Source organism: Taudactylus pleione, unplaced genomic scaffold (genome assembly GCF_031769625.1).
Source record: "Taudactylus pleione unplaced genomic scaffold, aTauple2 ptg000043l, whole genome shotgun sequence".
In the NCBI taxonomy this organism is placed as follows: domain Eukaryota; kingdom Metazoa; phylum Chordata; class Amphibia; order Anura; family Myobatrachidae; genus Taudactylus; species Taudactylus pleione.
The window spans coordinates 14563174-14589145 of record NW_028284445.1 but is presented as its reverse complement, the minus strand read 5'-3'; the positions used below and the strand labels follow the sequence as shown (position 1 = coordinate 14589145).

Genomic DNA, 25972 nt, shown 5'->3' with positions numbered 1-25972 from the left:
TTTCTTAAAGGGTGGTGTAACCCACAAAGTGCACTACTCTCCAGCAAAAATAAAAAAATATTTTCTGTTTGTGTGCGCTTTAGCCGCACGTATATATATCAATATAACATAAATGGAGGACCAAACTTTCTCCGATAAAAATAAAATAGGGAAAGATCAAGAACCACTTCCTCCTAGTGCTGTTGCTGCTGCTGGGAGTTGTTCATCATCCCAGAGAGGAAGTAGGAACATCACTACTTTTACTAAACAATTGACCCTCCAACAGTCCCTAGCGATGAGGATGAAGTACGACAGCAGTCATCCTGAAGCAAAACGTATAACTGAGGCCTTGACTGCTATGTTGGTGTTAGACGTGCGTCCGGTATCCGACATTAGTGCAGTGGGATTTAGACAATTGATGGAGGTAGTGTGTCCTCGGTTCCAAATCCTGTCTAGATTCCACCTGCATCCTCAAAGCAGCAGCGACAAGCGTGCGTCTGTCTGTTAAAGGGTGGTGACACCCTCAAAGTGTGCTACACAAACAATTAAAATATTGTTCTTTTTTTTTTGGTCTTTGTGAAATGTGTGGGCTGTAGCCGCACCTGCATCCTTAAAGCAGCAGCGACAAGCGTGCGTCTGTCTGTTAAAGGGTGGTGACACCCTCAAAGTGTGCTACACAAACAATAAAAATATTCTTCTTCTTTTTTCTGTCTATGTGAATTGTGTGGGCTGTAGCCACACCTGCATCCATAAAGCAGCAGTGACAAGCGTGCGTCTGTCTGTTAAAGGGTGGTGACACCCTCAAAGTGTTCTACACAAACAATTAAAATATTGTTCTTTTTTTTTCGGTCTTTGTGAAATGTGTGGGCTGTAGCCGCACCTGCATCCTTAAAGCAGCAGCGACAAGCGTGCGTCTGTCTGTTAAAGGGTGGTGTAACTCTCAAAGTGCTCCAAAAAATAAAAAACTATTTTTTTAATGTGTTTGTGACTTGTGTGCGATGTAGCCGCACTTGCATCCTCAAAGCAGCAGCGACAAGCGTGCGTCTGTCTGTTAAAGGGTGGTGACACCCTCAAAGTGTGCTACACAAACAATAAAAATATTCTTCTTCTTTTTTCTGTCTTTGTGAATTGTGTGGACTGTAGCCGCACCTGCATCCTTAAAGCAGCAGCGACAAGCGTGCGTCTGTCTGTTAAAGGGTGGTGACACCCTCAAAGTGTGCTACACAAACAATTAAAATATTGTTCTTTTTTTTTCGGTCTTTGTGAAATGTGTGGGCTGTAGCCGCACCTGCATCCTTAAAGCAGCAGCGACAAGCGTGCGTCTGTCTGTTAAAGGGTGGTGACACCCTCAAAGTGTGCTACACAAACAATTAAAATATTGTTCTTTTTTTTTCGATCTTTGTGAAATGTGTGGGCTGTAGCCGCACCTGCATCCTTAAAGCAGCAGCGACAAGCGTGCGTCTGTCTGTTAAAGGGTGGTGACACCCTCAAAGTGTGCTACACAAACAATAAAAATATTCTTCTTCTTTTTTCTGTCTATGTGAATTGTGTGGGCTGTAGCCGCACCTGCATCCTTAAAGCAGCAGCGACAAGCGTGCGTCTGTCTGTTAAAGGGTGGTGACACCTCAAAGTGTTCTACACAAACAATTAAAATATTGTTCTTTTTTTTTCGGTCTTTGTGAAATGTGTGGGCTGTAGCCGCACCTGCATCCTTAAAGCAGCAGCGACAAGCGTGCATCTGTCTGTTAAAGGGTGGTGACACCCTCAAAGTGTGCTACACAAACAATAAAAATATTCTTCTTTTTTCTGTCTTTGTGAATTGTGTGGGCTGTAGCCGCACTTGCATCCTCAAAGCAGCAGCGACAAGCGTGCGTCTGTCTGTTAAAGGGTGGTGTAACCCTCAAAGTGTGCTCCACAAACAATAAAAATATTCTTTTTTTTTTCTGTCTTTGTGAATTGTGTGGGCTGTAGCCGCACTTGAATCCTCAAAGCAGCAGCGACAAGCGTGCGTCTGTCTGTTAAAGGATTACATCGGTGACAGCATCCAAGTAGGCATGTCAGACAGTCCGTACCTGTACTGGCAGGAAAAAGAAGCAATTTGGAGGTCCCTGTACAAACTGGCTCTATTTTACCTGAGTTGCCCCCCATCCAGTGTGTACTCCGAAAGAGTGTTTAGTGCAGCCGGGAACCTTGTCAGCGAAAGGCGTAGGAGGTTGCTTCCACAAAATGTGGAGAAGATGATGTTCATAAAATGAATTATCAACTCTTCCAGGGAGACCAGCCTCCAGAACGTACAGAGGGACCTGTGGTTCCAGCAGGGACGAATTAATACTCTGTGAGGATGAGGATGTACACACTGAAGAGGGTGAGGAATCGGTGGATGAGGAGGATGAGGATGACATCTTGCCTCCGTAGAGCCAGTTTGTGCAGGGACAGATAAATTGCCAGCTTGTTTTGTGGGGGCCCAAACGAACCAATCATTTCAGCCACAGTTGTGTGGCAGACCCTGGCGCTGAAATGATTGGTTTGTTAAAGTGTGCATGTCCTGTTTATACAACATAAGGGTGGGTGGGAGGGCCCAAGGACAATTCCATCTTGCACCTCTTTTTTTTCTTTGCATTATGTACAGTTTGGGGCCTAGTTTTTCAATGCCATCCTGTCTGCCACTGCAGTTTCACGCCTAGATGGGTCACGTGTTTGTGCCGCCCACTCGTGTCGCTTAGCATAGTCATCCAGCTACCTCGGTGCAACCTTTTGGACATAAAAACACTATTGTGAGGTGTGAGGTATTCAGAATAGACTGGAAATGAGTGGAAATTAAGGTTATTGAGGTTAATAATAGCATAGGAGCAGAAAAACCTACAAATTCTGTGATTTTAGCTGTTTTTATGCTTTTTTTCAAAAAAATACAGATCCAAAACACAAAACCCAGAACCCAAAACACGGAAGGGTGGTTTTGGCAAAACCAATCCAGATCCAAAACACGAAGAAAGATCCAGATCCAAAACCAAAACACAAAACACGGAAAGTGGCCGGTGCACACCCCTAGTATGGATCATATCAGATATATCAGACCCCTTCCCCATGAGGTCATGCCCATTTTTTGGGTGCACGTCTTATGTCCATATTTGAAAAATAGTGGTGGGGCACACCAATGCTCTTTCTGGCACAGGGCACCAAAAAGCCTAGTTACGGCTCTGCCTCTCGGTATGTCACTGACGTAATCGCCCCGACATTAAGCCCAGGATGGACCTGTGTACAAAATTCCGGGTGTGAACCGGCATTGCAGTGTGAAAGGGGTATAATTAGACTTTCTCAGTTCCTGGGCTGTTTGTAGATCAACAGCCTGACATTGCCTTTATGATGCCATGCAAATAGAGCAAAGCACAGGCACAATAAAATCATGACTTTGCAACTCTGATAATGAAATGAAAGGATGCTTGCTAGCATAGCTTGTAGGTGTGACCTATGTGCATCGAAGTGTTGATTTAACTTGGATCTCCAATAGGAAGTCCCATAAGCCCTAGGCACACACAAAGCACCTGTCATGTATTAGTGCACACAGATTAACAATTAAATACAATTGGATAAGCAATAAAAACATATGAGATGCAGCTTTTTATCCCCTCAACTAAACAAGGGGTGGGCATACTGTGGCTCTCCAGCTGCTGTGAAACTACACTTCCCAGCATGCCCTGTCACAGTTTTGGCATGCTCTAACAGCAAAACTGTGGTAGGGCATGCGTGCTTCTGCTTCCACAGCAGCTGGACTGTCACAGGTTACCTACCCCTGAACTAAACAGCTTAGAGCCTGATTCACTACAGATCACTATTCTGCTTATACACATTGCGATCGCAGTCAGACATAAGGACGCCCACTACCTCTTACTCACATCCGTTTAATTGACCAACATAGTGAAAAAATCGGTAACATCGAGTAACATCGGAGAGTTAGAGTAGCCCAGACCTTACTCAGGAATTGCTTACATATGCGCACGCCATGACGCCTCAGATGACATCTGGTATGTCAGTGGATAATTTATGCACGCCCCTGCAACGGCGTTGAAATGCACTGGCACATCTGCCTTCGCCCGAGCACCCCCCCGTCACCACCCACTTCCTGTCAATCACTCTGCCATGGGTTTGCATAGTCACTGTATTCGCAATTCCTAACACAGCGCCTAGCTCGAGCATGCACACTGCGATGCATACGCATGCGCAGTGCAAATTAATAGACCGATTTCCTGCGTATAAGCAACTGCGGTCCTTGCTGAATCAGGCCCTTAATGAAAAAATGGAGGAGAACTAAGCAGTTAAATGGTAATAAAATTGACTTAATGAAGGGGTGAACCATTGTTGGCGAGTGTATAGTCACAACTGCACCTTTTCACCTCAGGTATACAGGTAGGATACAGGCTAATAGAACCATCAGAGTTCCATCTCTGGAAGACAATCATACCTCACAAATATATACATATTGTAGGACTGCACACAGTGCAGACGAGGCACAAAGAAGGAAATCTCTGTTCATTCCTAAACAAATGTAAGTATTGAGAGAACGAGAACTCTTCTAGGGATGTGTTTATACGTAATTAAGCCACGTAATGCATTACATGTAAGACTGATGCTAAGAATTCCAAAAATAGAGAAGAAGATGTTATTTCCAAAATTGACAAGTAACATGTCACAGTCATGAGATGAAAGGAGGCCGAATGGACTGAAGTATTTTTTTTTCAGCTAAGTTTATTTGTGGTTACTGTTCTTGACATATACAAAATTGGAATATTCCCTATGTACTAACTTTAACATGAGTCATCATTATATCCAGATTTCCAAGTGCGGATTCCAAATAGAAAACGGCATTGTAGACTGGGTGCTGTCACAGACTGAGGGCCTGATTCAGAGATAGATGCAGATAGGACAGTTGCTGCGACTTTGTACACAGCGTCTGTGTGAAATTATGCTAATGCCTCAGGAGGCACCTAGTGTAAAAAGATGCCTCGAATTGGCATCTCAGACCCAAGGGAGGCGCTCGAAGATGCGTCATGGGATCTACATCGTGACCATCAGTCACAGCGCCGGCCATCTGAGTAGGCCTAAGACTTTCTTATCTCCTTTGCCAAGGGCAGTAAATCTGCTTCGAAGAGGCAGTCACTGTCCTTGGAACACCCACAGAACGCAGGCGAAACGTGTTATGGGGCAATCTGCATGGTATGCCTGCACAGCATGTGTGGATGGCATGTGCGGAGGCCTGAATGTTGTTTTGGGGAGCTTTGGAGAATATGTGGGATCTGGGAGCAATGATTAGCATGCAATGGAATTTTGGAGCAAGTGAGGATCACGTAGTTTTATATCAATTGAAATAAAGAATGATATGTGGTTGGAGCACTGAACAGGGGGCATTTAAGTATGACAGATTGCCCAGCTCTATGTTAGCTGAAACAAAAAAATTGTATGATTGGTTGTTCTGACAATTATTATGATTATTATTATTACTATCATCATCAATTTTATTATGTTGCTCATCTCCCTTCCATCCTGTCTGTCCAAAATCCTCTGCCAGAGGTTAGCACTTCAGTACTGTATTACATTCAGTACTGTATATATAAGCAGAACTGTGTTATTGTATGTAATACTGAAATATTACATATGCCACCACTATGCACCAAAAATGCTGCACTGTGGCTCTATGTAGATTACATCAGTACTTAGAGCCTGTTGTGTTTGCAAATTCTGACTCAACACTGGCTAAACACTAATCTAAATAAATTCTTCCAGACAATTTGTCATTGTTTTTATTGATGTTAATGATGAGGTTAGCCAAATCTACAGACCAGATTGTTGCTATACAGCAATTGTAGTACTACTAGTCCCAGCATATCCTGCAACAAAAAATGTTCATTATCCATTCCACTGCAACTAAAAATCTATAAATTGTCTAAACCTCCTCCAGACAGAAACCATGACGAACAGGAAGATAACAAACAACAATGATTATTCTAAACTGTGCATTTTACTAATGAGTAGTGATTTCACAATTGATTTGTTAGCATAACAAGATATCAGCTAAAAGGCCATTTAGCTATCCCCAACCCGCTTCAGAGATGGATGCAATAATGATGTTTTTGCAAATGTACTAATTTTTTTTGTACTCCGCATGCGTATAAGTCATACTGTGCCGTGTTGGTACTGGATATATTCGCAAAGTGATTGACAGGTAGGGACCATTAGTACCATTTGTGGGTGGCAACAGGGGTGGGGAGTGCACAGACTCCGAAGTGTGATGATCAACTGATGTGTGACCGATGGTCGCGTCTTTGTACTCAAGCGTCCCTCCCCCCGCAATTCACACACCTGCTCCGTCCGCATCACTACAGGTTGTGCCGAGTTGCCTCCAGCCTGCCTTAACTACTGTGCCATGAGGGGACTCGGGAGCGTTCTTTGTTCCTCCGAGGCTCAATCCACTGTCCACCCCCGCTGGTGCCCTCTCAACAATTGGTGCCTGAAGGTAAATGCTTCCGTTGCCTCCGGGAGTTCCGCCACTGTGTGTGTCACAGCTAAAGGCAATCTGTGTGCCGTATAGCTCCATATACACATTTTATAATAATGCTTTAACTCAATCCACAACTCTACATTGTTTATATGATAACAATGGTTAACAAAGAATAAAATTGATAACTGTTAAGGTTTAACTTTACACATCACCCTCCTTCAATGGTCACCTTATTAATATAACAATTTATTATCCTCTTAGCAATAGGACGTTTGATGAGACATTTGACAAGCTTACTGATCACCAATAGTAGGGCTGAAGTCTCCAATTATGACTTGGAAAAAAATAGATTAAATTACTTCAATACTAGTCAAAGACAATTTAACAATTAATTTACCCAAATTTCTATTCTCTTTTGTTACATTTTTTTTTTTATAAATATTGAACTGTTGCATAAGATTATTAGGTTGGTTAAGTGAATTATTCTCTAAAAAAAAACCAGTGGCTCCCAAACTAGATGCCATGGTACCCTGGGGCACTTTTGCAGGGGTGCCACGGTTTGGTGGTCGAGTACCTAGTAAAATAATTTTTGGTTAATGTAATACTCAAAACCAGTGCTGGTTGTCACCAATCATATACTATGTGGACAAAAAGAAGCACAACCCTGTCCACCACCACATAACTGTACATAAGGATTACAGGTAAGCACAATTTAATTTGATAATTTTTGCTGATTCTAGAAAGTTTAGGAACCACTGCTTTATACATTTACCAAAAGACTAGGTAAACTAGACATTTGATCAAGAAAACTGTAAAAATGAGGAAACACCCAAAGCTATAAGAAAACAAGTAGTGGTTCTTGCGTTAGTTGGATATATTTAGGAATCCGTACAAGTTTGTGCCATTAGAAAAGCATAACTCTGATTACAGACTTGTCATTCACAAACTTGCTCAGAATTAGTAGGAAGAGGATATTATGAAAATACAGTAATATTACAACAACCGGCCACAAAATATTGCAATAGGTAGAGCGGGTCATTTACTGAGCCGACCTTGTTTCACATGAGAGATTTCTGCATCAAAATGAATGGAAGATTCTTTGTGCAGTGCAAGACATTAGTGCCTCTGGGTTTAAAGTTTAAGGACCTTCTACAAACAGTGGAGGCAGTCATGTTGTGGTCTGGGTCGATCTGTCCCATTATTTGTAACTATTTATATCACTAAGTGGTTCCCCCACTTGGCACTCAAAGCACCCTAACAGTCCAAGTTTTAAGGTAATCCATGCTTAAGCACAGGTGATGTAATTAATACCTCACTCAGTTGATTTTACCATCTGTGCTCAAGCATGGATATCCTTAAAATCCCACTTGCACACGTCATCTCCAGGAAGTGTATGCAACCATCTGTACATCGGGTAACATCGGATGCGATCGCAGCACTTGTGGTTGACCATACCCTGCCGCAAGCACTGCGAGCACTTCAGTGTAAAATCCAGCCATGTGACGTGTACAATGACGCTGCCTCTTAATTATGCACGCCTCTGAAACAGCATTAAGACGCTCAGGCACGCCTGAGTTTGCACCTCCACTCCCCCGTTTCTACCGGGCCAGCCCCTGTCACCACCCACAAACAGCTTGTCCTGTCACTCACTCTGCCAGGCTGTCTATGCACAGTGAGCGAACGCTTCCCAATCTTTCACAGCGGTATGCGCACGCACATTGTAATGCATACGTATGCGCAGAATGCAAAAATCGGCCAGCTACGAGCGAACACATCCTAGTGAGCGGGTCTAAATCAGGTCCTGAGTTCGGGAAGCCCTGCACTAAGGTTTGAGGTACAAATGAATTTTCATGTTGGTGAATGCTCTCGTTTCACATACCTGCTACAGAATTTCTAAACAGGTTATCATATTTTGTGAGTATTTTGTGCCTATAGAATTTATGCTATAACCAATCACATTAAAGCTTTTAAGTGGCCAATAAAGGGAATGTATGATAGGTAGCATCCGGTCAGAAGGTCAACAGTATCCACCTTAACATTCATAATGTAGACAGCACAATGTTAACACTAGAATGTGTTTACATAGTTCGAACCGTCAACAGGCACAATGTCCACATCCTCCAAATGTTGACACGTTGACAGTATCGACATCTGAACTGTTGCCATGTGAAATGTCGACAGTTTGTGGAGGCCGATGGTTAGGGTTAGGCGCCCCCGGGAGGGTTAGGGTTAGACTGCGGTTAGGGTTATATAGACACAATGGTGTAGCTAGAACTTCAAGTGTGCAATATTAAAGCAGCGTGAGGTGCTCAACATAGGGTATCCCGTGACCCAAAAGATAGAAATAGGAACAATGTGAAGTTGTGAGGCACCTCTGGGTGCTAATAATAAACAATGATGGTATAATGAAAAGAGAATGATCCTATACTTGTTAAGTACATATGTAATAAAAGATAGAAAAAAAGGGCACAAAAGTATAATAAAACTATTAGGTAATTTATTAAATTTCCTTACAAGCCATAACAATGTTGATAGCAGGCTCTAATCATGAGCACAACATCAAATAAACAAACATAAAAACAATAAAGAAATATATAGCAAGTCTTTATAAATATAATAATTCCCTATGGATGGGCCCGTACCAAATAGAAAATGTAAAACAGCGTTGTCTTGCAAACAGGGGATTTCCGGATTTCCCCTGTGTGAGTTTACAGGTAGGATCCTCCAACAGCATGCAGCGGTCTGACTCGTTTGAAGCACTGGGGCTCTTTATCAAAGGTGATGAAGTTTTATTGCACTATTGTGCCCCTTTTTTTCTATCAATGGGCGGTATTCAATTGTTTTCACGGTCCGGATCTCCTGTCTAAAGTGACGGGAGAGCACAGGGTGCTATTAAATTGTTACTGCTTTTCGCACTGATCGTGCCCAAAGTGTAGCCACGTAAATTGGCTTCCCCCGGCCAAAGGGCTGGGTGCTCCATGAAAAGTGCCATTTTGCATCCAAACAGGTCACTTTTCGCCCATTTCAGCTCGCAGCCACAGGAAGCGCTGGAAGCTGATCGCGCCCGACAGGAGCAACAATTGAATAGCTCCATCGGCGCAAAGGGGGCTGGAAACAATTGAATTCCGTACCGTGGATGTCAGAAAATGTTTATCTCCTTAACAAGCATAGTATCATTCTCTTTTCATTATACCATCATTGTTTATTATTAGCACCCAGAGGTGCCTCACAACTTCACATTGCGGGAACACTTACCAGGCGCCATCGGGATCTTCATCTGCCGGACTTCCGGCGTCAGTATGTCATCCACCGGGCTTAAGTCCGGCGATATGTCATACTGATTCCCTCCACACAATGTGACCACGCTCCACTTGTTCCAAACATGATGTATCTCATGGTAGTCTTGAGCTGGAGGACCAATGAGGAGCCACAATCTGGACATTGCAGCATCTGATTGGTCCTCTCACTCCTGCTCTCTTGTTCAGCCATTTTTAAGTGGTGAATGAAGATATTCAACACTTCAAGAGCTTTAAGAAGGCATATATTTTAGTTAAAGTCTGTTTTGTGAGAAGGATACATGGAAGGGATCATTTACACTAGTGTGTCCTGTGTTGTATTTCCCTGATATTACACAGGCAAAGCTTGTAGTATGCAAAATAAACAATAACAATTGCAGTTATGACTGATGTAACATAGTGCAAAGGTCTAAATTCTCATCATACTTCATTTCTAATATGGTCATACTAGAAACTTGAACTCTCATTTTTACTTGAACTACATGGATAAGGATAGTGAGGGAACATTTCTCATCAATTACTTTTAGATGTTTCATTTTTTTAATTTAATTTTTTTTATATTTATACAAGACCAAAGCCTTTATACTGTAGCTTAGGGCTCTATTTACTACAATCCGCATATTGAATGCAGATTGTAGTGTGATATTACCGAGTGAATTCGCATTGCAATATCACAGGGATTTACTACAAATCCCTTTCAGGAACAGAGCTTGCGATAAAGCTCTGTCCCTGCAAATCCCCTTCGGAGCCTTATCACGGTATTTTCCCAAAAAATACCATGATTAAGTGCCCGCACATGCACCGACCGGTCGCCGCTGCTACCCCGCCCGCTGCTAAGCCCCGCCCCCACCGCTAAGCCCCACCTCCACGATCACGGACCCCCCCTCTTTCCCCCACGGGTCCCTTAATTACACTTACTTGCATGTTTAGGTCCTCCGGTGATGTTCTCCATTCCGCCGGTCAGGTGATCTCCCATACTGCACTGGGGCCCGATCACCTGATGACCGGGCAGCAGTGCACTATGGGAGACCAGCTGACTGGAGGGGAGTCATCACCGGAGGCCCGATCACCGGCCCCTGGAGTCAGGTAAGTACATTTTTTTTTTTACCATTTTTTTTCTTTTTTTATACAGTAATCAGCTTGCGATCTGTTTAGACCACACAGCTGATTACTGGGACCGACTCCCGGTTCTGCTTTCCCCGTTAGAGCAGGGCAGGAGGCCGGTAACCGGGGGAGACCCTGGATATCACAGGGCTTTACCTGATATTTTTTCACATTTTATTTTTAGTAACTCTGGTCGGATCACATTTCCCATTACAATTATGGGAAATGCGATCTGCTTTACTAAAAATAAGTGATACTTAGGGGTTGGAGTAGAATTTTACCCTGTAATAACTATAGGTGATACTAAAATAATGTTAAAAGAGTGTGAAAACACCCTTTTTCACTTTATTTTAGTCAAAATAATGTTAATAAATAGAGCCCTTAGTCATTACAGATGAAGACATTTTACAGGCCTTGGCCTGCCATTGTGGAGTCAAAACTGGATTTTGACTGGATTTTGCCCCACTCTCTAATCTCTATAATACTGCAAGTTCTCAAACATTACAACCCTCATGTTACTACCCAGCCCCCTACAACCTCACCTGGTAATTTGACACATTGCTGTTTAATGTGTCAGATGAACGATTGAACGATTTGTTGAACAATTTGACCAACAATTTGAACTATGAACGATTTTTGACTACATTAAAATGAATGGAATCATCCAAATCTGACTGCAAACACATCAGATATCAGATATCGTTATCTGACCATCGGGAACGCACATCGTTCATCGTTCAGACATGTCGGATATGATAGATTTTCCTTCAGATATGAACGATTGAACGATTTTTGAAATCGTTATCGTTCAGATCTGAAGGAAAATCTGACCGTGTGTATGCACCATAACATTGTCTATTATTTCTGCATTCTGTCTTCACACATTTTGCAGTATGGCATCTCTGTTATTAATCCATTTTACCTTGTACTTCTATGTGTAGTATACTGATTGCTTTGCATGTCTCCCCATACTGCCGCATCATGTACTTCCTACTCTACTAACCCTCTCCTGTCCCGTCTTTCTAGTCCCACTTATCCAGTATCTACGCCCAGTTCAACATACTCTTCTTTTTTTTCTCTGTGATTTCCCACTGCATGTTACACTGCTTATACTGACCACTATAGCCTATGTAGTGCACTCTAGATGATGGCGCTCGGGATCCTGGCGTTCAGAATCCCGATGTCAGCTCCTCAGGGGCGTTTCTAGAGAGGAGGGGGCCCGTGTGCAGTCTCCGACACGGGCACCCTCCTCTCCGCCTGGTGGCCGGCAGCACACAGGGCCTGATTCAGAGCCGGACGCTATTTGCGCTCGCTCGTTCAGAAAAAGGGTCCGGCTATTTAAATTGAGCGCTCGCTCTTTGCGGTCTGTTGACACCTCTATGTGTGAGCGAGCGAACGAAACATGCGCTCGCTATTTTGTAAAGACGCACCCTGGCCGCTCGCATCCTACGTCATCTCCGCTATTTATTAGATTAATCGAGTACATCGAAAGGCGTCTGAACTGCTCGCAGTGCTTGTGGTTGGATTTTCCTACCGCAATCATGCGAACAGTTCAGACTAAGAGACAACCAAGTGATGTGGCCGATGATGCTGCTTTGTTAATTATGCACACCCTTAAAACGCCCGTTTTGACCATTTGGCACGCCTGCGTTTGGATCTCCACTCCCCGTTTTCAAGCACCTTCCCCTGTTACCACCCACAATCGCCTCATCCTCACTCAAATTAGCAGGCACTCGCTATTTTGCGAGCGCTCGATTTCCAACCGCAATGACTGGTTGGCGCATGCGCATTACGACCCATACGCATGCGCAGATGTGCGAACATCGCTCGGAGTGAACGAGCGGCCGCTTATGAGCGGCTCTGAATCAGGCCCACTGAGCGGTGCGCAGCCAGCGCCGGAGTTATAGACTCTGGGCACTAGAGTGTGCCCAGAGTCTATAATGTATGCACAGGTCACCGGGAAAATGGGCGCGGCGGCCATTTTCCCTGTACTGCGCATGCGCAAACGATGGGAAAATGGCTGCTGCAGTCATTTTCTAGTCGTTTTACAGCGCCGGACCCCCACGCTGACATGGGACTTCGGAGAGGGAAGTAATATTATGGGTGCAGAGTGTGCGGTGTGGGGCCCCCTGGACCCAGGGGCCCGGGTTCTCCGTACACTCTGCATCCATTATAGATGTGCACCTGCGGCTCCTTACAGGGTTAGGATAACAACACTTGTCGGTCATTATCCTAACCCTCCCCCTCTCACTACCCCAAAACCTGATCCTCCCTCCCTGCTGCCTAAACCTAACTTCCCCCTCCAGCACTCTAAACCTAACCCTCCCCCTTGTGCCTAACCCTCCCCCCTAGTGCCTAACCCTAACCCAGGGCCGCAACTAGGGGGGGGCTAGAGGTGCAAGTGCACCGGGTGCTGGAATGCAGGGGGTAAAATAGAGCTGACTCAGCCCCTGCACACCCCACGCAGTCTTGTAGTGTGTGGTGATTTGGGGGCTGCAGATTCCATGCGGACTAGCCGTCCTCATGGGCTCTGCTGAAAATGGCCCTCCAAAAATGGCCGCCGTCAAGTAGGAGACAGATGCTAGAGGTCCTACTGGACCTCTAGTGTCTGTTAGGCCAGCGCAGCTGCCGGGAGAAGATGCAGAAAGATGCATCTTCTCCCGTAAAACCCCTGGTAACGAGCATGAAACCCCTTGGTAATGAGCATAAAACCCCTGACAACGAGCAGGTAATTTTAAAGTAATTAGAAACCTTACTGTGGGGCATAAAATGGTGTCAGGGGCAAATATGTAAGTGGCACTTTGGTAATAGACATTACAGTGTGTGGTATAATGTGTAATGGGCATTACGGTGTGTGGAATAATGTAAGTCACTATACCAAGGACGTCAGACTAGTGCACTGCCTTATGGATAAGCAAGGACAAAATCCAGGTACGGGAAGGGAGGAGGCACAAATTATTGCCTTGCACCAGGTTTCAGATATCCTAGTTTCAGCCCTGCCTAACCCTCCCCCTGACCTCAGTACTTATCCTCGGGATGCCAGCGTTTGGGATGCCAAAGCCTGGGATTCTGGGCCTGATTCAGAGCCGGACGCAATTAGCGCTCGCTCGTCCAGAATATAGGGGTGGCTATTCAAATAAACCGTTCGCTCTTTGCGGTCTGTTCACGCCTCTTGGTCTGAACTAGCGAACAAAACTTGCGGTCGTTTTTTGGAGAACTACGCCCCCCTGACCGCTCGCATCCTACGTCATGTCTGCTATTTATTAGATTAATCGAGTCCATATGAACTGCTCGCTATTCTTGTGGTTGGTTTTTGCTACCACAATTTTGCGAGCAGTTCTGGCTATAAAATAACCCAGTGACGTGGTCAATGACGCTGCTGTATTAATTATGCACACCCATAAAACGCCCGTTTTGACCTTTAAGCACGCCTGCGTTCGGATCTCCACTCCCCGTTTTCAAGCACCTTCCCCTGTTACCACCCACATACGCCTCTTTCTGTCACTCAAATTTTCAGGCATTCGCTATTTTGCGAGCACATGAATTTCGACCGCACTGACTGGTTCACGCATGCGTATAACGATCCGTACGCATGCGCAGTTGGGCAAACATCGCTCGGAGCGAACGAGTGGCCGCTTACGAGCGGCTCTGAATCAGGCCCTCTGTAAGGTGTCGGGATTCTGGCGCTGGCATCCCAACTGATAGGATTTTGACCGGATCCTATATAATGATATGCGATACAAATGTTATCCAAATGTAAATGCCATGCAGTGATCACTGTTATACATGGCTCTAATGAAGCTGGTGAAATTATATTCATATTTCCATAAGCAAATGTGTAAAGCAATATATAATAATAATTTTATTTAAATAGCTAATTTTTCCAATAGGACTTAAGGCGCTTTACAGAAGCCATGTACATAATACAGAGGTTTAGATATGCGGAAAATACAGAAACCATGCACATAATTCGGAGCTTATCAATCTTTCATTTTATATGTAATGTATTTTTTTTTAATGAAACAATCACGAATGCCGTGTCGTGGGTAAGTTTTACTTTTACAGGACTATTCTTGGTTATTATGCAGCTACTTCAGATGATTTGAATATTATAGTGCATCAGCTATGTGTTTAAAATTCATAACTACGGTATCTCTATTCTATTTCATTATCCAGTATTATTTTCTGCTGTGTAAAACATGGTCAGGGTACAAAGACAAGCTGAATGCTGAAGTCTCCATCCAGAAAAGTGTGAAATGCGCCTTAATGACACACTGAAATGCAAGTGTTGTTACCTTGTCACATGTGATCGCTCCATCCCTGAGAGCCCTGAATGTCAGGCTTCTTCCGCTGCAGCATCCTGTGTGACAGGGAAACGGTGTCTCCCATTGTAGAGCCCTGTGGCATTATTCAGGCTTCATTACTTTGATTTTTTTTCTCTCTGGAGAAATTGCCTGAGCCTGGGGGGTCCCGTGCCCTGTATATGTTCCATAGGAGTGTTAGGGGCCTGCCTGATGGAGGTCACCTGGCTATGGTGGGCAGGCCCATAATTATGGCCATCATTATGCTAAGAACCTCTTTGATACAAATTAGCAGTATTATTCTGCTGGTAGCACTACAAGTCTCAGCAGGTAGCACCTCACATTGCATTTAGGGTTTGCAAATTAGGGCCATCAGCCTGAAAACATCTGCGGATTCCGAGATTCCATATCTCAAAGGAATTTGTGTGACACATGAATGTACTGTTATAAGTGCTGTGTCTACTAATTTCTGGGGTAAGTAAATAATGGTTTAATTACAGTTTATCTTGCTGTTTAATATGTTGTTCTGCTTTTAATTTCCTTTTTATACCACATTCTTGGCACTACCTGTGTCACACATACTAGATGACCTCCTACGCTCTCTTGTGGGATTTCTAATTCTGTGAACTCATCTTCAACTATACCCACTGTTCAAAGAAATGGTTTCAAGCTGAATTTTGTCTATGTCATCCATACTTACACAGATCATCTGCTGCAATTCTTTGGACAAGGGGTATACATTGTAAACAGGGTGCCTATAGAACGATAGTCTCAAAATTGCCCTGATAAATGACATCTCCTGTCATACTTCACGCGTCAATTAGGGATGCAATTTATCAAGATACTGAAGCCGGGACATCACATCTGATAAGATGCTGTCCCAGCAAAGTGTTTCAGTACAGTAATAGAGATAGTACTCATAATTAATGGATTTACATAGAACTGCCATGCGCATACTGTACCGACAGTCAGGATCAGTGGTGGCTCCTTACCTGTCTGGCCGGGGGGGTCTGCAGTGCACATTATCCCTCTCCTGAGTCTCCTCTAGGGATAGCCATTGACTATCGATGTTTCAAAATCATCAATGGTTTGTGGCTGATGTTGAATATTTTTACCATCGATGGCTAAGAGTCAATGGTTTTTAGCCATCGATGAACGAGTGGGAGTCGATGTTTGTTTGTCTTTCCTGATGGGAAGGAGCTAAGCCCCGCCCCTGTTTTTTGATTGGCCCGTTTCCCACCATTCTCCCCCATAGCGGTGGCCATCGAGGGGTGCAAACCACGGATGGTTTCTGTGCTATTGATGGTAACCACCTCCCCCTGGGACTGCTTGTCTGGCTGAGATCAGCAGAGAGTGCTTCCAATGAGAAGCCACTACCACTGCTGCTAGCCTAGGCAGTCCCCATGGGTGGGGGATTTTACTGGGGGGGCTGCAGTCCCACAACCCTTAGGTAAAATCTGCCACTGGTCAGGATCCTGGCGGTCACAATACCGACAGCGGCATCCCGACTGTCAGAATAGCTGTAGTTTGCAGAGGTAAGTATTAGGGTTAGGGGGAGGTTTAGGGTTAGGGGTTGGGTTAGGTATAGGCACTGGGGGAGGGTTAGGCTGCAGGAGGGGAGGATTAGGGTTAAGCTGAGGAGGGGAGGCTTATTGGTTGGGTTAGGGATAGGCACTAGGGGGAGGGTTAGGCTGCGGGTGAGGAGGATTAGGGTTAAGCTGCAGGAGGGGAGGGTTAGGAGTTGGGTTAGGTATAGGCACTACGGGGAGGGTTAGGCTGCAGGAGGGGAGGATTACGGTTAAGGTGCAGGAGGGGAGGTTTAGGGTTAGGCGTTAGGTAAAGGATAGGCACTAGGGGGAGGGCTATGGTTAAGCTGCAGGAGGGGAGATTTAGGGTTAGGGTGAAGGTTATAATAATTACAAAAATCTATCGGCATCCTGACCATCGAGATCCAATACCCAACCCTACTGTACGCATATTTGTGAAGGAGGGAGAGGAGGAGAGTACAGCTTAATGGGGAGTGATCTCAATATCCATTTCCAGCTGGGCCTTCAAACTAGTCAGACAGTGGCGTTAGACTAAAGGTGGAGGCAGCCAACACGTGTCAGCTCTGAAAAGCAAAACTATATGTAATGCTTTTGTAAATGAAGATTGATGGTCCAGCACAGATCTCTCATATATTTGCACTACTACCAACTTGTTTAACAGTCAGCCCGATACTGTACGATGCATAAATTTACCCAAAAATATCTCCTGTATGTTCAGAGGGTTTACCGCAATAGTTACCTTAATAAATATGCCCCTAGGACACAAAAGTACTGAGGTCAGTTATCCATGCTCCATTACTAGAAAGTCTATTGGGCACTTCAGTGTCGGACTGGGATATAAAGGGCCCACCGGGGGAATGCAGTGGTAGGGGCCCATTTTTAAAGAGTGTGGTCATCCCTCAGAGGGGATGTTGCCAGCCACCACAGATGCTTGACTAACCAATGGCAAATCTTGGTTAGTCAAGCATTGATAGTTTCTATTGAAGGGAACCAAGCCCCCATGCTGATCAGTGTTCCTGGTAACTGACTGTCTAAATGAGTAACAATCTATCATTTGAGGTCATGAACCTGACACCTAGAGGAGGAGGGTGGGCCTACAGGCAGTGGGCCCCCCCGGGGATTTCTCCTGTACCCCTGTGGGCCAGTCCAACCCTGGGGCACTTGGATTTGCTGGTCCAAGGACAACTGTACACCTTTATTAAACCATGTGTGACTTTAATAAGTAAATCGCTGCGGAATATGTGTGCACCTCATAAATAGCTGGTAATAAATGTCTCCATTATTCTATATTTTTGACAGCAGCAGCTGAATTTCCCCAAAACAGAGAAACGGAAGTGGTACATATTAAACTATACTGACTAATATCAACATTATCAACCAGAAATGTGTTGTGCATGATGTATATATATATATATATAGACATGAAATGTCCTATTCTAATTCCAGGACTATGTAATGCAGGAATAGTGGTAGTGGGACTTATTGTACTCCTTTTGATAAAATAAGCCACGTTTCCAGGGTTTAAATAAGGAGTACACAGATACGTGGGGTTCACAGGAACAGTGTTCTCACCCTTTCAAATACAGAGTGTGGTTTAGGTACACCTGTGAACACTTATGCTGTATTTCACTGGCAGAACATCAAATTCTGAGACCAAAAGCAGAACACAGTGAGTGTAGTGCTTCCCATCCAATCAGAGTCCTGGGGCTGCTCTTTGTAGCCAATAATATACGTAATAGTACGAGTGAAAATCTGTGGGGTTGTGAGCAGATGGACAAATCAGAAGCCACCATCATATGCCCCTCTGCTGACATTTAAAGGTGAGTAGCAAACTTGGTATGATGAACCCGTATTACAGAACTGGTAGAGCCCATGAAAAAAATGGCTGCTTGGGCTTATTCTTAGTGCACCTTTATGGACTTTAACATGTCAGGATAATAATATATTGTCCTCAGTAGCCAAAAGAACACATCAATTCCAGCTAACCTCCATAGTGTACTTATACTCTTATTTTTCTTTTTCAATATACAATGTATGTATATATATATATATATATATATATATATATATTATATAGTAATATGCAAATGGCAGTTTCAGCTTCCCCTTGTGCACCATCGTTGCACCATCGCATCTACCATCAACCCCAGTACCAGCCTATGGCTGGCACAGTGTCTTCTTCTGAAATTGATCTAAACATGGCTTCTGTGACTTCGGCCCTGCGATTGGGAATGCATATGACACGTCCGTGACTCTCCCATAACACGCCTATGAAATGGCCATTTTCTGCGTTCACTTCACGCCACCTCCAAGTCACCTCCCAGAAACACCTATGGTCTTGTGCAGCCAGCTCTAATAACAGCGATCTTGTACCCACAGTGGGTCTCCACATCAGTATTTCGTTCACCTCTGAAACAGGCCCTAAATGTGAATTTGGCTCAGAGTAGTTCCTAGCTATTCTCCTGTACATATGCTTAGCAGTTTCAATGGTTAGGTGAAATCAGTAATGAAACATATAACAGGACCAACAATATAGCATTTAGAAAACTTGCAGAACTGCAATGAAAAGTGCTTCTGGCTATTATTTATCAGAACTGATTGGTTGCTATAGGTAACTTCTCCACCTGTTCTTGGTATAGTGTAAAGAGTGCTTACCGTAGCATGCAGTAAAGTGATTATGGGCCAGATGTACTAAGCTCTGAAAAGTGATAAACTGGAGAGTGATAAAACTCCAGCCAATCAGATTCCAACTATTTTTCAAACACAGCCTGTAACATAACAGTTGGGAGCGGAGTGGCTGGTCGTTTATCACTCTCCAGTTTATCACTTTTCAGAGCTTAGTACATCTCCCCCTATGTAACTTAGTGATGGCTAAAACCTAAAAACAGAAACAAAATACCCCCAGTTTTTATTCAGAAGTGGTGTTGTACAGCTGAAACAACGCGTTTTGATGAAAATAGGTAGGAAGTGCGACTTCCTGGTTCTTCTTGCTCAAGGATGGTGAGGTCCAGACACCAGATAAAAGAAGACAAGTCTGAGTATCATGGAGTGTTAGAGGAAATTAAAGTGGAAACACACAGCGGACAAAGAGCCATGCACTCAGGTATGAGGAAGCAGAGGATCTATTTATAGGTGAGGACTTGGGAAGAACACAGCCAAGGATATGGGAAAGTCATTTCCTTTGATATCAGGAAAAAGCCTATTTAAAGTAATTAGAAAAAACAGGGATGTCCATTTGCGTAGAAGGAATAGTCGGGACAGGTTGTGACATGAGAGAGCTGGAATCAGAGGTGTGGCTGGAGGAAGAGGCTTGTCATGACTCACTGATGGAAAGTATGTACCAATCTGCCAGTATAAAGTACAATGTATCATATATGTCTGTAAATGCAATAAATAGAAAATGTGTTAGTTGTATTATACCTAATGCATTCAAAAAGTTACTAATTAATTAATCTAATAGACACAAATCGCTGTTTTTGCAATTTATGCCTCTATTTTGTTTTGTTTGTTGGATACACTCTAAACGGATGTATCAAACATTGTCTGCAATGTAAAAATGTTCCGTCTTCCAAAACTCTACTCATATACATAAATTATGTGTTGCATACTGTACATGCCTATTGCAACAGGCACAGCAACTTGCGATGTCTGCAAGTGTCAAATCCACTGCATGAAAAGCGAATTATTATCTAAATTGCGCCTGCTAAGACATATCAGCCATTGGAGATTTACTAAGCTATGAAAGTGATAAATTGGAGAGTGATAAACTGCCAGCCATTCAGCTCCTAACTGTCATGTTACAGGCTGTGTTTGAAAAATGACAGTTAGGAGATGATTGCTTGTTAGTTTATCGCTCTCCATTTTATCACTTTCCAGAGCTTAGTACATCTGTCCCTTAAGTTTTAATATGCACAACTCAATTTTTATTTTGTCTTTCAATTTCTAATATAAAAAATATCCAAATAGGTTAATATGGAGGACACTACCGCTTCCTAAAAGTTTCCAGCAATGATTCAATGCCACACAATTTACATAGACTAGTTATTCATGTACCCAGTACAGGCTTCCTTTAATTAACAAACCCATAAGATGATAGATCAAACACTCCAACATGGAAAAATGTACCAAATCAGAAAGTACACGTGTTTATTTGTGCTATTTCACTGCAGCAGAGCACCACAGGGAGATGAGATAATGGGCTAGGCAAATAGACACCTTACAGTTCATTTAACTAATTCAATGGAATGAACCACAATGTTCCCATTGACTGGGCAAACTGTAACACATCCAATGCTGACAGACTGGAGCTAGCTTCTCTGACAGACAACATGATACAAATGTAAGCTCTGCATCACTTGTCTTCAAAAGTTTCAGTACTTATCACACCAGTTACAGTGTGCCTGAAGCACCAATTAATCTATAGCCATTGGGAAGGATATCTTGCGATTAAGTTGTAACTAGAAAAATCCCCTTAAGGTGGGTACACACTGCAAACATATATCTGCAGATGATGGTCGTTCATACACACTGAACGACCATCATCTGCTTCTGGCCGCAGGTCTCCCTGGCGGGGGGGCGTCCGCCCCCCTCCACGCAGCCTCTGCCATTGGCTGTGCAGCAGAACTGATGCGATATGTAGTGAATGACATCGTTCACAGACATATCGCTGGTACACACTGGCCGACGGGCTTCAGTTATATTGGCTGATCAATAAATCAACCAATATACTGTATCTGTCAGTGTGTACCCAGCTTTAGCATTGTTTCTGGCATTGTGCATTGGATGGAAAGTGATTTGGTAAATGTAATGCATGCTTCTGAATAAATACTTTCCTAAGCAACATACTGATTTTAGCCCCCTTCTACTGTCCATTAAAAAAAAAGTAAATAAGGGTGAGGAAAATTTGGCCTCCACTGGGCCACAGACAGGAGCCCAGGTTCATTAATGAATGATCCAGCTATACTTCCAGATCTAGGTTCAGTCCAGAGTTCACAGACATCTTTAAAGGCATCAAAAGCAATTGACCGATCTAATGGTTCCCCAACTTGGTCCTCAATGCACCCTAACAGTCCAGGTTTTAAGGATATTCATGCTTAACAGCACAAGCGACTTAATTAATAACAAAAGTCAGTTTGATTATACCATCTGTGCACAAGAACACTGGACTGTTAGGGTGCCTTGAGGACCCTAGATCAGAGGTTCCCAACTGTGGTCCTTAAGGCCCCCCAACAGTTCAGGTTTTAGAGATATCCATGGTTGAGCACAAATGGTTAAATCAAATTGACTGAGATACTAATTAAGTCACCTGTGGTCAAGCATGGATATCCTTAAAACCTGGACTGTTGGGGCATCTTGAGGACCGAGTTTGGGAACCTCTGGTCTAGACTAATCCATAGTGATAGACTCAGCTTCTGTATGGATCGCAACCAGTTGCTGGGTGGGGCAGAAAAATGAAACACACATTCTAATCTAACAATTATAATCTTAGATAGCTGCTCTTTCTACAGCACTCCAGCTCCCAGAGACAACCAATGCAAGATAAATCAAAATAGCCTGATCTCTGGCGCTCTAAAGCTGGGTACATACTACATAATTAGTTGTGTGATTATGGTGCCTTTGGCAGATTATGCAGTATGTACGCCGACACGTATGTTATCGGCAGGTTTTCGTAGATCGTCTGATCTTTCAAGTGTGTACCCAGCTTTAGTTCCCTAAATAGCCATACATTGTTGTATCTAGGGGTCTATTTGAAACTGGTGCAGAAACTATTATCAAAGTCATGATCACAACTCTTTAGACCATTGTCCTCAACATAATACATTGTTTACATTAAAATGTTCTTGTGTGAATGATCCTTTTGCACAAATTGCACTTTCTCAAGTCCAGACTGCACAGCCCAGTCACTGAATAGGGTAGACATTTGTTTAAAATCATTTTTTCCAATTGCTTCTAAACCAAATCTCCATGTAATCATCCAAGAAATGTTCTCATTTACATTCTGCCCTATAGCAAGATAGGCGTGCATAGTATTCTTTCTCATCTAATTGATCATTATTTGTACAGTATATGACTATACAAGAAATGATCAATTCAAGTTCAGAATTGATCACTAAAGAACGTTCATTGGGCCTGATCAGAGATGTGCGCTGTGCCGATGTTTGAGCGATTATCGCCCATCTGTGCATGCGTTGGAAATGCTTATCTCTTTTTTCTGCAGACTGCTAGTTCTAAAGGGTTACATTTATTTTGTTATATAGTGTCTTTTTTCATCTGCAAATCTAAAGCACTGCGGAGAATTCAACTCAGTACAATGTGCTGCCGGCATTGCCATGATGCCCAGATGGGCACCTATCAATTACAGTAGCCCTACCATCGCAAGTTTTCCTGTGCACCTCTATGGGGCGTGAGGCAATATTTGTGATGTAAATGGATGTGATTAGCAGTTTGGTAAATCGCGTCATCTGCTAGTTTTATTTCCTTCCCTGAGTCCTATTGGAAGAAATGTGCTATAAAAATCTTCACTTTATCATTTTGCATGAGTTTAGTCTCGAAAATGCCCATCAGCTGTGTTTTTCAATTGGGTTATTTCTGGAAAAACTATTGATGTGAAAATGATTTGCATATGGTTAATTCATGATTTAACCCTTTTATCAAATACAATTAGTTCTTGGCTCCTGAAAGTTCTACTTTATTTATTGTGACAGGCTACCAGTGACATTTTTTTGAAGACCAAATTGTTGGTTTAATGGTTTTGAGGCTTCTTTTTTGATGCTGATGCAAAGCAATGTGTGCTTGTTTGGAGTAAGCTGTGCATGAAAATTAGCCAGTGTATTATACTCATTAGGTGGGTAATTAGTCCAGGGGAAGGTTACAGACCATGAAATTCTGGCAACAGAATGTTATACTGTATCTGATAATGAACTAAGATCTCCACTGTGCTTCCATCCTTAAGATGAGCCATGAAACATACATTATTTCCTTTTTCTCCAACCTTTATGTTTCCCATGTAAAACCACCCATGGTAGACACTGAAATGCGTTATAATTGCACCTTATTGGCTGTACCCATCTTCCTAATACAAAGCCAGGGCACCATACTGCTCCTAATCATATTGCATTTTACTACACAACTATGAGAAGTCCTTGTTTGTGGACCTGTGTCTACTAATATCTGTGATGGATGTGTCCTGGAAAAGCCAAATCCTGTCTGTGAAGTTTATATAAGTAAAAGTACAGTAGTTAAACTATGACCATGGAAGGATTAATGCTATATCTCAGCGCTCTACAAAGTCTCCTGGCTTTGGAGACCCTAATCTGCTTCATTGTTTATATCTCTCCTGGTGGGATATCTGCTTCTTCTGACCTGTTAGAACCTAATTCCCAATATTTCATAAATCCCAACCCTGTTTATTAGTCACTTATTCATGTTTACACACATGTTCTTTGGCTTTTGGCTTGTTCTATCACAACTTTTGTCACTTAGCATTAAAATAAAGTATTTATCTAGTCTGGATCATGTTACAGGAACAACATACCAAATTATAAATGAGAGAGATATATATTATATATATCCCGGAAGTCATGTACTTACATCTCATAATTCGCAACATAGGGGTGCTCACCAAGATTAATTCACTGATCGCAATTATATCTTCCCAATTTCATATATATATATATATATATATATATATATATATACTTTGCTTTTTTTAAAAAGTTTCAGTCACCTCTTCTATATGAATCCACCACATACATTTTCCCCCAAGCAGTTGTGATCAATTGATTTACAACAAATCAATCATACAATGTATCAGTTGACAAGGAGACATGCGGCAACAAACTAATACTGTGACATTACAAAGTATCTGTGTGTGCTGCTGGCACTTCATAAACGCTGCCCTTAGTCAGATAATTCCTGATCCTAATCTACTTCTTGACAGTTGCACAGTTCTGCTCTCCTGTGTCTGCCAGAATCAATACATGCTGCTGTTCCTGCATACACCAGTAGCAAATAAAATATACTGTATGCACAAATGATATCTTAAATATTGCAAACGTGCAGTAGGTTCCATTGGGATTTGCAATATAGATCAGATCATGATCATGATAGTGTTATGTTACTCATAATAAAATTCATAGTATCCGCATGGGCTATATTAATGATACATCAGATGTGTATTATTTTATGGACGAGACAACCACCGACTGAATAAAGGCTTCACACCTTAATGCAACCCTTGGCAACCTTTAGTTCCCCAGCTTTTAGGAAACTGGAAATCCTATCATACCCTGTAGATTTGTAATTCTACATCAACTGGCAGGTCATGCTGAGACTTGTAGTTCAATCACAGCTGACAAGGCATGCTGTGACATCTAGTTCCACAACAGCTGCCACAGCATGCAATGACTTGTAGTTCCAAATCAGCTGGTAGGGCATGCTGTCATTTGTAGTTCCACATCTGATGCCAGGTCGTGCAGTGCATTGTAGTCATTGTACAGCTGTAGAACCACAAGATGCCCCTATCATCCATAAAGCCAGAAAATCCTTATCTGACTTGTTGATAAATATATACAGAACTGAAAATAAAAGTTTAATGAATCTTAATCGTAATATAAATAAAGAAATAAAATGCTTAGCCTTTTTGCTACAAGGTTACATATATTTTGAATACAGTTATAAAAGAACCACAAGAGGATGTAAGAGAATGGTCTGGTACACAGCAATGCACCTACCTGTCAGCATCAGGCATCCAAACAGCAGGCACAGCATTGCCACAGTGACACAGCTTAACATCTCTGTCTGCCAATCCTAGCTCTGCCCTAGATCCCAGAAACTGGTGTGATGGAGCCTCCAGTCAGAGTGTGCCCCCTCTGGTGCCCAGGCTGCGAGTGATGAAAGTGTATTATCCTGTACCACCAGGGCACTGCCAGTTCCTCTCTCCTCACCAGCCACCCACAGAATGGCTTGTGCACAGCAGTGTGTCCTCAGCTGCTGCAGAATGGGAAGGAATATCCTGGAGGACAGGGACAAAGTGCTGGAACCCCTGGGACACATCCATTCATTATGCACAGCCAAATTCTCACACCCCTGATATAACCTCTTGTAACTGATGGCATCTGGGGCCACTCCCTGCCCCTGACATCACGAAGCCCCTGGTATAAGAGGGAGCTCGCCCTCTCTGTAACGCACTACATACAGCCACTAACTGGTCACAGCTGCTGGAACCACGTTTCCCAGGAAGCACCCCCCCAC

At 43.1% G+C, this 25972-nt stretch overlaps 1 protein-coding gene across 1 annotated transcript in view; it reads right to left on the bottom strand.

Moving 5' to 3' along the window:
* Positions 1-25703, bottom strand: part of FLT1 (fms related receptor tyrosine kinase 1) — a 107738-nt gene extending 82035 nt beyond the window's left edge. Inside the window, exon 1 of the mRNA XM_088460270.1 lies at positions 25453-25703. Coding sequence (XP_088316396.1) covers positions 25453-25513 — 61 coding nt within the window. The 5' untranslated portion in view covers positions 25514-25703. The remainder of the gene's footprint in view (positions 1-25452) is intronic.
* Between the last annotated feature and the right edge of the window lie 269 nt (positions 25704-25972).